The sequence below is a fragment of the Phoca vitulina genome, unplaced genomic scaffold, assembly GCF_004348235.1.
Source record: "Phoca vitulina isolate PV1807 unplaced genomic scaffold, GSC_HSeal_1.0 scaffold46, whole genome shotgun sequence".
In the NCBI taxonomy this organism is placed as follows: domain Eukaryota; kingdom Metazoa; phylum Chordata; class Mammalia; order Carnivora; family Phocidae; genus Phoca; species Phoca vitulina.
In genome coordinates this window covers 9,822,498-9,834,256 of record NW_022589749.1, presented here as the reverse complement: position 1 = coordinate 9,834,256, position 11,759 = coordinate 9,822,498, and the positions used below count along the sequence as shown (strand labels likewise).

General features: G+C 44.2%; 1 protein-coding gene across 1 annotated transcript; it reads left to right on the top strand.

Annotated features, from left to right (window-relative positions):
- The first annotated feature begins 9,391 nt into the window (after window positions 1-9,391).
- Window positions 9,392-10,950, top strand: LOC116649066 (hydroxycarboxylic acid receptor 2-like). The gene has a single exon (XM_032431556.1). It carries the CDS (start codon window positions 9,477-9,479, stop codon window positions 10,566-10,568), a length of 1,092 nt encoding a protein of 363 aa, XP_032287447.1. The 5' UTR covers window positions 9,392-9,476; the 3' UTR covers window positions 10,569-10,950.
- Window positions 10,951-11,759: the final 809 nt, after the last annotated feature.

Here is an 11,759-nt window from a genome sequence, read left to right as displayed (position 1 = left end):
AAAAGGAAATAAAAATAGAAAAAAATAAAAAATAATAAAAAAAATAGTAAGCAAAGGGTTGCAGGAATCTAGAGGAGTCTGAAGAGAAAGGCCTGTAGAGGAGATAATAGTTGACCTGAGTTTAAAAAAACATGGCATGGGGCGCCTGGGTGGTTCAGTTGGTTAAGCGACTGCCTTCGGCTCAGGTCATGATCCTGGAGTCCCTGGATCGAGTCCCGCATCGGGCTCCCTGCTCGGCAGGGAGCCTGCTTCTCCCTCTGACCCTCCCCCCTCTCATGTGCTCTCTCTCTCATTCTGTCTCAAATAAATAAATAAAATCTTAAAAAAAATAAATAAATAAAAAATAAAAAAAGAACTAAATTTCTTTATCAAAGGCAGATATGTTTTTGATCAGAATTAAAAGAACATGCAAATATATAAAGAAGTTGAAGTCTTCCTTCCATTCCCCTTAATCTCATTACCTAGAAGTGATAACACTTGCACACAGAGGATGAATCTCGTTTTGTGTTGCTGAAGCGGGATACACAGAAAGATAGTTTTGCAAGGTATTTTTGTCATGAATAGCTTCTTACATCAGAACGGAGATCAAACTCATGGTTTTTAACTCTGTTTCATTGTATAAACAAACCACATATGGTTTATCTAACCAATGCCTATTTATTTATTTATTTATTTGAGAGAGAGAGGGAGAGAGAGTGCAGGGGGAGGGGCGCGAGAGAGAATCCTAAGCAGACTCCCCACTGAGCGTGGAGCCCGACTCAGGGCTCGATCCGTGACCCTGAGATCGCGACCTGAGTGGAAACCAAGAGTCAGATGCTCAACTGACTGAGCCACCCAGGCGTCCCAACCAATGGCCTTTTAATGGACATTTAAGTGATTTCCAATTTTCCCCTATTGCCACCATGCTATGGTGAATAATCTGAATGATGTATCTTTGGGCACATGTGCTAGAGTTTTCGAAAGAAGATTCGGAGACGTGGAAGTGCTGGGTCAAAGGACAGGTGTACTGGGTGAGGCGGTGCGTGCGCTGGCTGAGAGTGTAGACCCTGGAGCCCGACCATCTGGGTTCAAATCATATCTCCTTTACTTACTCGCTGTGTGGCGTCAGGCAAGTTACTTAACCTCTCAGTGCTTTACTTTCCTTCTCTGTAAAATGGGGACAAGAATAGTACCTGCCCATAGGGTTGTTGTGAGTACTAAATGAATTTAGATGAATAAAGCACCTAGAATAGTACCTGACGTAGAGTAAACACTAAAAAAAAAAAAAAAAAAAAACCAAAGTCCTATTCTTTTAAAGCGATGAAGTCCAATAATCAATTTTGTTATTGTTGTTTGTGTGTTTGGAGTTATGCAAAGGAAGGTTTGCCTAAGACAAGGTTGTGAAGGCTCACTCTTAGGGTTTTCCTCTAAGAGTTCTGTCTTACATTTAGGTTTGTAATCCATTTTGAGTTAACTTTTGTGTTTGGGGCAAAGAAGGGATCTGACTTCATTCTTTTGCATGTGGCTATTCAGTTGTCCCAGCAGCACTGATTAAAAACACTATTCGTTTCCCCACTGATTTATCTTAGAACCCTTGTTGAAAATCAGCTGACCACAAAGGCAAAAGTTTATTTTCGGACTCTCAATTGTTCCCTATTGATTTACATGTCTTTTCTTATGCCAGAAGCCCACTGTCTTGATGACTGTAAAGTGTTTGAATCGGGAAGTGTGAGTTCATCTTTCTTCTTCTTTTTCAAGATTATTTGATTATTCTGGTTTGTCCTTAGGTTTTTTTACATGAAATTCAACACTATATTTCAAAACCCTGAAATATGGTTCTCTCTCTCTTTTTTTTAAAGATTTTATTTATTGGGGCACCTGGGTGGCTCAGTCGGTTAAGGGTCTGCCTTCGGCTCAGGTCATGATCTCAGGATCCTGGGATCGAGCCCAGAGTCGTCGTGTCCCCCCCGCCCCCGCCCCCCTGCGTCAGCCGGGAGCCTGTTTCTCCCTCTCCTCACCCCGCTCACTCTCGCTCAAATAAATTTTATTTGAGAGAGAGAAAGAAAGAGAGAATGCTCCTGCATGCACATGACTTGAGGGGAAGGGCAGAGGGAAAGGAAGCAGCAGGCTCCCCGCTGAGCAGGGGGAAGACTCTGGACTCTATCTCAGGACCCTGGGATCATGACCTGAGCTGAAGGCAGACGCTTAACCGATTGAGCCCCCCAGGCACACCCTCTTCTTTTTTCTTTTCAAAGTTCTCTGCCAACTGGTAAGGCCAGCTTCCTCTCTTTCTTTACTACTTCTCAGTTTCTCCTTCATCTTCCGTAGTGGTCCAGAGGTTTATTTCCCACCAGCCAAGTGTCCCAACTCAGAGTTACTTACGGCCTGCAGGGGCAAATCTCCCACAATGCCCCCGATGAACGACGCTTCCCGTACTCCCACCCTCATGTGACCCCTCCTGGTGGAATATGGACCAGCTCTATGACTCTTTTTAACCCACAGAATGTGCTGAAAGTGCAGTTTCCAAGCCCAGGCCGTAAGAAGTTCTGTTTGTCTGTTTTTTGAAAGCCTTGAGAAGCTTCATAAGAAGCCCAGCCTACCCTGTGGAAAGAACACTCAAAGAGGCCACATAGGCAGATACAAGCCATATGGAGAGGGAGGCAAGGCCAGGGGTCCCAGGGTCCTGCTTGAGCCTAGCTGCCCCCAGACAAGAAATGGCCAGCTGAGCCAGTCAACTCATAGGATCAGGAAAGATAATACAACCGTGGTTGTTTCAAGCCACTGAACTTTGTGGTGGTTTGCTACATGGCAACAGATAACTAAAACACAAATCCCAGCTAAGTCCAAAGACAAACAGGGAAAACTTAACCTAAGTCTTGGTTTTCTAAACTGTAATGAAAATGATGGTGAGGATAATCATAGAACACCACTCACAGGGTTTTCGTGAGGATTAAATGAGATCACGTACGCAAATCTCTTAGCACAATACCTGGCACAAAGCAGACAGATGATAAATAATAGCATTTTTTTTTTTTAAGATTTTATTTTTAAGTCATCTCTATACCCAACTCGGGGCTCGAACTCACAACCTGGAGATCAAGAGTCACGTGCTCCACCGACTGACCCAGCCAGGGGCGCCTCGTTGTTATCATTTTTAATTTAAAAAAATTATTCAGTCCAGTTCAGTGGCTGTGATAAGGTAACTAGGCATAAAGATTCAAGTTAATTGTGAAAGTCACAGATTCCAAGTGGACTTTCCACAAAACCCGGTGGGATCACTCACTCCCTTAGCTGTTGAAATGATTCATCACAAGTTTCTATACGATCATGCGCCAGTAAGAAAAAACATAAATACATACAAGAAGGACACAAACAAGACAAAACCTGCCCTCGGCACAGCGGGAAGACCGGAAATTCCACAGAAGGCACCAGAATCCAGGGAGGCCGGAATTTATATTCAGTCTGAGTGGTGGTGAACTTTCGGTTATCATCATAGAATGAGCTGGAAGATTATCTAACCCCTCAATTTATTTATTTTTTTTCAAATATTCTATTTTATTTATTTGAGAGAGAGAGAATGCGAGTTGGGGGAGGGGCAGAGGGAGAGAGAGAAGCAGGCTCCCGGATGAGCAGGGAGCCTGATGCGGGGCTCGAACCCAGGGCTCCGGGATCATGACTTGAGCCGAAGGCAGATGCTTAACGACTGAGCCACCCAGGCACCCCTAATCCCTCAATTTATACATGAAGAAGCTCGGGGGCTAAGAGGGTTCACGGTAGTTGATGACAGCTCCAGACCAAGCATCCAGGCCTCCAGCTTTTCTTTTTTTCAAACTTAACAATATTTGTTGTTCTTTCCTAATTTTACCCATGACTGTTGTTTTTATTTTTATTTTATTTATTTTTTTTTAAGTAGGCTCCATGCCCAACATGGGGCTTGAACTCATGACCCTGAGATCAAAGAAGCAGATACTCTACCAACTGAGCCAGCCAGGTGTCCCAACAACTGTTTTAAATACACACACACACACACACACACAAATATTATAAAACTGTAAAACTTAGAAGGGGAGGGTACCTCGCAAATTCCAGCTCCCGGAAATAAATATTGTCAATAGTTTTTCTGACTCTTACTTAATAAAGTTAATAAAGATCCTTAGGTTTGAATATCACCAACAAATCTACATTCGTCCAAGAAGGAAGCAGGATATTTACAGGCAGCAAGGACAGGAAACAAATACCAACCATTTCACGAGCGCTTTAATACACCCACAGGAGATGATCTCAATCCAGTGCAGCCTTACAAATGAGGCAATAGTGTAATAAGAGTCCATGTAGTTTCATGGTTAGGGACACAGGCTTTGAAGCCGGTGCTAGATTCAAACCCAGGGCTCTGCTCTCATTGGCTGGGGTAGCCCTGAATCTTACCAACCTCTCTGAGCTTCACTTCCCTCATTTTGAAATCAGAATCAGTAATGAGCCCTACTTTGTGGACTGCAGTCAGGGTAAAACACAATCATGGATTTAAAACATTTGCACCTGGGTGGCTCAGTCGGTTAAGCATCTGCCTTCAGCTCAGGTCATGATCCCAGGGTCCTGGAATCGAGTCCCGTGTCGGGCTCCTTGCTCAGCGGGGAGCCTGCTTCTCCCTCTGCCTGCCGCTCCCCCTGCTCGTGCTCTCTCGCTCTCTTTCTCTCTCTGATAAATAAATAAATAAAATCTTTTAAAAAAATAAAATAAAGCATTTATGCATGGGGTCTGCAATATTGGAAGCTCTCTGTAATGTACGAGCCAACATCACCTTAACTTCTTTTTTTTAATTGAGGAATAATTGACATAAAACATTACATTGGTTTCAGGTACAACATAAAGATTTGATATTTGTGTATATTGAGAAATGATCACCACAATGAGTCTAGTTAACTCTGTCATTGTACATAGTTACAGAATTTTTTCTTGTGCTGAGGACTTTTAAGATTTACTCTCTTCGCAACTTTCAAATATGCAATAGAGTATTATTAGCTAAAGTCACCATGGTGTACATTATATGCCCAGGACTTATTTATTTTATAACTGGAGGTTAGTACCTTTGGACTCCCTTCGCCCATTTTGCCCACCCTCCACCCCCTGCCTCTAGCAACCACCAATCTGTTCTCTGTATCTATGAGCTTTTTTTTTTATGACTCCATATGTAAGAGAGATCATAGGGTATTTACCTTTTTCCATCTGACTTATTTCCCTTAGCATAATACCCTCACAGTCCATCTATGTTGTCACAAATGGTAAGATTGCATTCTTTTTTATGGTTCAATAATTTCATTCTTTTTTATGGTTCAATAATATTCCATGCATATATACACTTTTTTTAACCCATTCATCTGCCTATGGACACTTAGGTGTTTTCCATATCTTGGCTATTGTGAATAATGCTACAAGGAACATGGGCGTGCAGATACCTTTTCAAGTTAATGTTTTCGTTTTCTTCGGATAAATACCCAGAGGTGGGATTGCTGGATGGTATGGTATTTCTTTTTTTAATTTTTTGAGAAACCTCCATACTGTTTCCCACAGTGGCTGCACCAATATCCATTCCCACCAACAGCGCAACAGGGTTCCCCTTCCTCCACAGCCTCGCCAATACCTGTTATTTCTTGTCTTCTTGATAATAGCCATTCTAACAGGTGTGAGGTGATACTACATCGTGGTATAGATTTACATTTCCCTGATGATTAGTGATGTTGAGCATTTTTCATGTACCTATTTGTCATCCATATGTTTTCTTTAGAAAAAATGTCTATTCAGATTCTCTGTCCTTTTTTTAATAAAACTGTTTTGCTATTAAGTTGTATGAATTATTTGTATATTTTGGATGTTAATCCCTTACCAGATATATAATTTGCAAATATTTTCTCCCATTCAGTATCTTGCCTTTTCATTTTGTTAATGGTTTCCTTTGCTGTGCAGAAGCTTTTTAGTTTGATATAGTCCCACTTGTTCTTTGTGCTTTTTTGTCTTTGCCTTTGGTGTCAAATCCAAAGAAATCATTAGGAAGACCAAGGTCAAGGAGTTTAGTGCCTATGTAGGGAGTTTTACGGTTTCAGGTCACACGTTCCAGTCTTTAATCTATTTTAAGTTAAATGTTTTTTAAGATTTATTTATTTTAGGGGCGCCTGGGTGGCTCAGTCGTTAGGCGCCTGCCTTCGGCTCAGGTCATGATGCCGGGGTCCTGGGATCGAGCCCCGCATCGGACTCCCCGCTCAGCGGGAAGCCTGCTTTTCCCTCTCCCACTCCCCCTGCTTGTGTTCCCTCTCTCGCTGTATCTCTCTCTGTCAAATAAATAAATCTTAAAAAAAAAAAAAAAGATTTATTTATTTTAAATAGAGCGAGAGAGCGCTTGTGCGCATGCGCACGTGAGCGCGGGGCGGAGCAGAGGGAGAGAATCTTCAAGCAGACTCCCTGCTGAGCGGGGAGCCTGAGGCAGGGCTGAATCCCACAACCCATAAGATCATGACCTGCGCGGAAACCAAGAGTTGGACACCTAACAACTGAGCCACCCAGGCGCCCCTTTTTAAAGTTAATTTTTGTGTATGGAGAGAAGGAGGGAGGGAAAAATTAAGTTAATTTTCATGTATAATGTAATTTGCATGTGGCTGTCCAGTTTTCCCAGTACCATCTATTGAAGAGGTTGTCCTTTCCCCAGTATCTTGGCTCCTTTGTTGTAAATTAATTGACCATATTTGCATGGGTTTATTCTGGGCTCTCTGTTCCATTCCATTGATCTATGTGTCTGTTTTTATGCCAACACCATACTGTTTTGATTACTATAGCTTTGGTATATAGCTTGAAATCAGGAGTGTAATGACTCTAGCTTTGTTCTTCTTTCCCAAGATCGCTTTGGCTACTCGGGGTCTTTTGTGATTCTGTACACAAAATTGTTATTTTTTTCTATTGAATTATTTGTTCTATTCTACAAAAAAATGCTACTGGAATTTTTGTTCTATTTCTACAAAAGAATAAATTATTGTTCTATTTCTACAGAAAATGCTATTGGAATTTTGATAGAGAGCACATTGAATCTGTAGATTTCTTTGGGTAGTATAGACATTTTAACAATATTTGTTCTTCTAATCCATCAGCATGGAACTTGTCTTTCCATTTCTTTGTGTCTTCTTCAATGTCTTTCATCAATGTCTTATAGTTTTCAGAGTACAGGTGTTTCACCTCCTTGGCTAAATTTATTCCTGTTATATTATTCTTTTTTAAAAAAGATTTTATTGGGCACCTGGGTGGCTCAGTTGGTTAAGCGACTGCCTTCGGCTCAGGTCATGATCCTGGAGTCCCTGGATCGAGTCCCGCATCGGGCTCCCTGCTCGGCAGGGAGCCTGCTTCTCCCTATGACCCTCACCCCTCTCATGTGCTCTCTCTCTCTCTCATTCTCTCTGTCTCAAATAAATAAATAAAATCTTTAAAAAAAAAAAAAAGATTTTATTTATCTATTTGATAGAGCGAGAGAGAGCATAAGCAGGGGGAGCGGCAGAGGGAGAGGGAGAAGCAAGCTTCCTGCTGAGCAGGGAGCTCGACGCAGGGCTCGATCCCAGGACCTCGGGATCACAACTTGAGCTGAAGGCAGATGCTTAACCTGCTAAGCCAGGCAGGCGCCCCCAGTTTCCTATTTTTAACTCAAAGTAGAAGCAACACATTTTAGAACCTCTTGCTCAGCAAGGATCATAGCCAAAATATTAAAGGATAGAAATGTTCCATAGGGTTACACCCAATTATACTAAAAAGCAAAAAAATTATGTGTGAAATGGTGATCTGCTGTGAGGCAGAGTTCAAAGTCCTCAAAGGTCCCATCCCTTTAATTTTCTGAAAATAGAGGCTTTTAAAATATCATGCACATGCACTTAGTGGGGCGAGGCTGTGGGTGGGGGGACAGGAGGATACAGGAACTCTCTGTACTTTCTGCTCAATTTTGCTGTGAATCTAAAACTCTAAAAAAATAACGCTTATTGATTTTTAAGAATCACATACTTTAAGGGTGCCTGTGTGGTGCTGTCGGTTGAGCATCTGACTCTCGGTTTCAGCTCGGGTTGAGATCTCAGGGTCATGAGATCAAGCCCCACTTCAGGTTCCACGCTCAGCACAGAGTCCGCTTGAGAGTCTCTCTCCCTCTGCCCCTCCCACTCGTGCTCTCTCTCTCTCTCTGAAATAAATAAATAAATCTTTAAAAGAATAAAAATAGGGGTGCCTGCCTGGGTGGCTCAGTCGTTAAGCATCTGCCTTCGGCTCAGGTAATGGTCCCAGGGTTCTGGGATCGAGCCCCACATCGGGCTCCCTGCTCCACGGGAAGCCTGCCTCTCCCTCTCCCACTCCCCCTGCTTGTATTCCCTCTCTCGCTGTCTCTTTCTCTCTAAGTAAATAATAAAATATTTTAAAAAATAAATAAAAATCACATACTTCAAAATAAATTGCTTACTTGAGCACAGAAGCCTATCAAAGTCTAACACAAACAAACAGAAACTCAGTCTATTGTAACATACCACTGGCAATCCAAACCGGGTTCAAGTTTTCAAACATCTTATGAAATTGTATGCTGTTCTCAAGTATCTTTTCTCCTTTTTCCTAACTAGAGCTTAATTGCAAAGTTCTGGTGTGGAAGAGCAATCCATGTTTGTACAGAGAATATAGCAGGGAAGCATCAAATGCAACACGTCTGTCCTCATAAAATAGACAGTCACTGTCTCCTTGGTGTTTCCAAAGAAATCATATACATGTTACTGTTTCTTTTCTTTTTTTTTTTTTTAAAGATTTTATTTATTTATTTGATAGAGACACAGCGAGAGAGGAACACAAGCAGGGGGAGTGGGAGAGGGAGAAGCAGGCTTCCCTCCGAGCAGGGAGCCCGATGTGGGGCTTGATCCCAGGACCCTGGGATCATGACCTGAGCCGAAGGCAGACGCTTAACGACTGAGCCACCCAGGCGCCCTACATGTTACTGTTTCTTAAGTCATATGCATGCTAATACTACATAGTCGTTCTTAACGTTTCTGGAAAACCATGCTGTTTAGCACAGGAAATTATTATTGCCGTTGTTGTTTTGTTCATTATGTAAGTCAACCACCCAACAGTGAATCAATTCTCTAAAGCTAAGCGCTCGGGATGTCGGCACGCAGCCTTCCAGAGGGAAGCCCTCCACATTGCCGTAATTCACAAAGGACAGTCGGCTTGCCTAAACTTATCCTTTACATTTAGGAAACTTTGTGGGTTCCTGTCTTCCCCAGGGGATTTTTATTACTTGTTTATGCAAACAGCAGATTGCATAAGAGCCTTGCTGGCTTTTTTTTTTTTTTTTTTAAGGGATTTCGTAGTTTCCTGGTAAGCACTCAGTCACCAGTTTCATCACCCTGACATGACATAAAGGCGGGAGCTGAACCTCGCGTTCGCCACTCAGACACACACCTCTTTCCTTGAGCACTCGCTAGGACCGACTCGTTCCACTCATGAGCCTACACCAGCAGCAGAATCATTTTCTGGAAATAGACAAGAAAAACTGCTGTGTGTTCCGGGATGACTTCATAGCCAACGTGCTGCCGACGGTGTTGGGGCTGGAGTTTGTGTTTGGGCTCCTGGGCAATGGCCTTGCCCTGTGGATTTTCTGCTTTCACCTCAAGTCCTGGAAATCCAGCCGGATTTTCCTGTTCAACTTGGCTGTGGCTGACTTTCTCCTGATCATCTGCCTGCCGTTCTTGACGGACAACTACGTGAGGAAGTGGGACTGGAGGTTCGGGGACATCCCTTGCCGGGTGATGCTGTTCATGCTGGCCATGAACCGCCAGGGCAGCATCATCTTCCTCACGGTGGTGGCTGTGGACAGGTACTTCCGGGTGGTCCATCCTCACCATGCTCTGAACAAGATCTCGAATCGGACAGCGGCCATTATATCCTGCCTCTTGTGGGGTGTCACCATCGGCCTGACGGGTCACCTCCTATACAAACAAATGTTGATCAAGAACCAAGATGCGAATTTATGCAGCAGCTTTAGCATCTGCCATACCTTCAGGTGGCATGATGCCATGTTCCTCCTGGAGTTCATCCTGCCCCTGGGCATCATCCTGTTCTGCTCGGCCAGAATCATCTGGAGTCTGCGCCAGCGACAAATGGACAGACATGCCAAGATCAAGAGGGCCATCAACTTCATCATGGTGGTGGCCATCGTCTTCATCATCTGTTTCCTGCCCAGCGTGGCTGTGCGCGTACGCATTTTCTGGCTCTTGCACACCGTGGGCACGAGGAACTGTGACGTCTATCGCTCGGTTGATCTGGCGTTTTTCATCACCCTTAGCTTCACCTACATGAACAGCATGCTGGACCCTTTGGTGTACTACTTCTCCAGCCCATCTTTTCCCAACTTCTTCTCCACCCTGATCAACCGCTACCTGTGGAAGAAGACGCCACAACAGCCAGATAATAACCAGAGCACAAGCATGGAGCTCACGGGGGATCTGAGCGCTACCAGGAGTGTGCCAGACAATTTGGTGGCCCATGCCGGTGAGCCATGGAACCCGTCTTATCCGACCCCAGCTTCTCGCTAAATACCCGAGCCAAGAAGTGAGATTGTCACCAAGAACCAAGGTCTCTGGGGAAAGAGTTTGGCTGGGTGCACAGAGTACCATCATGAGACGTGACCTGTGGTTTCCTGGAATTTCCAGATTCGGAGAATCGGATTTAGAGAAGGAGTGCGGCAGAGTGGGCTGCCCGGTTGTCGAGCGTCACCAGAGGACTCTTGGGGGGAACAGAGAGTAAAGCTTCTGAAACTTCTGCTCAGTCTCTGGCACTCACAGAACCGAAGACGGCCAAACTGTCCACACTTCTGCCGAGCAGAGCCGGAGCCAGGGAGACGCCCGTGAGCACCTGTGATTCACTGGCCTCTTTCCCTCACCTGCCTGAGGCGGGGGTGGCTCTCAGCTCCTGAGGGCGATACCCAGTCCGTGGGGCTCTAGCCGGGATGAGGAAAGCTAAGTGGTTGGAGGGGAGTTATGGCCCCTGGGCGGAGGCCAGGAATCATTAAAGAAGCCAGTAGGTCACCCACATTCCAAGGGACCGATTCATCTTTCAGCCAAGCTTTAGCAGAAAAGCACCGGGCAGAGAGACTCACCGGTAGGGGTGAGAGAGGGATTAGCCAGGGCGGGACTGAGCAAAACAGTCTTACTGAGAGAAAGAAAAGGCATTTGTGCGGCGACCTGCGCCTAATCCATTCCTCTCCTGTTGACACTAACTGGAAGGCTGAGGGTTAGAGGCTTCAGAGAAGACAGCTGCTTCCCACCTCTGTTTGGTTTTGTCGTTAAAAGGGAAATGCTGCCCAGTGGTTAGAGGGAGAAGTTTCCTCCTGGTTTGTTTGCTTGTGTTCCTGTCCTTATAAGAAATCTACCACTTCAATAAATTTTGATGTGAGACGCACAGTCTGGTGTTGCATGTGTCTGGGTGATGGTTCACAGAAAGGGACTTCTTACTTAAGCGGAGACCTTTATGGGTTGTTAACTGTGTCCCGACGGAAAATACCAAATACTGTCAAGTAAGGAAAGGAGGCAGACGCTGAGCTTCATCAAGAGAGAGTTAAGTAAAAATTACACCTGCATTAGGACGAGGATGAGGAACGGCTGGGAATAAGTAAAAATCATTTAATTTGGAAGGGTGGTGCAAATAGGGTTGCAGGGGCCCTGTACATTCTATTTAGGGTTAGGTGAATATTGCTATGACTATTTGTGTATTAAAAAAGGAATCGG

Excerpts from the sequence above, each read along its gene's own strand:
- LOC116649066 (XM_032431556.1), top strand. The coding sequence starts at position 9,477 with ATGAGCCTACACCAGCAGCAGAATCATTTTCTGGAAATAGACAAGAAA.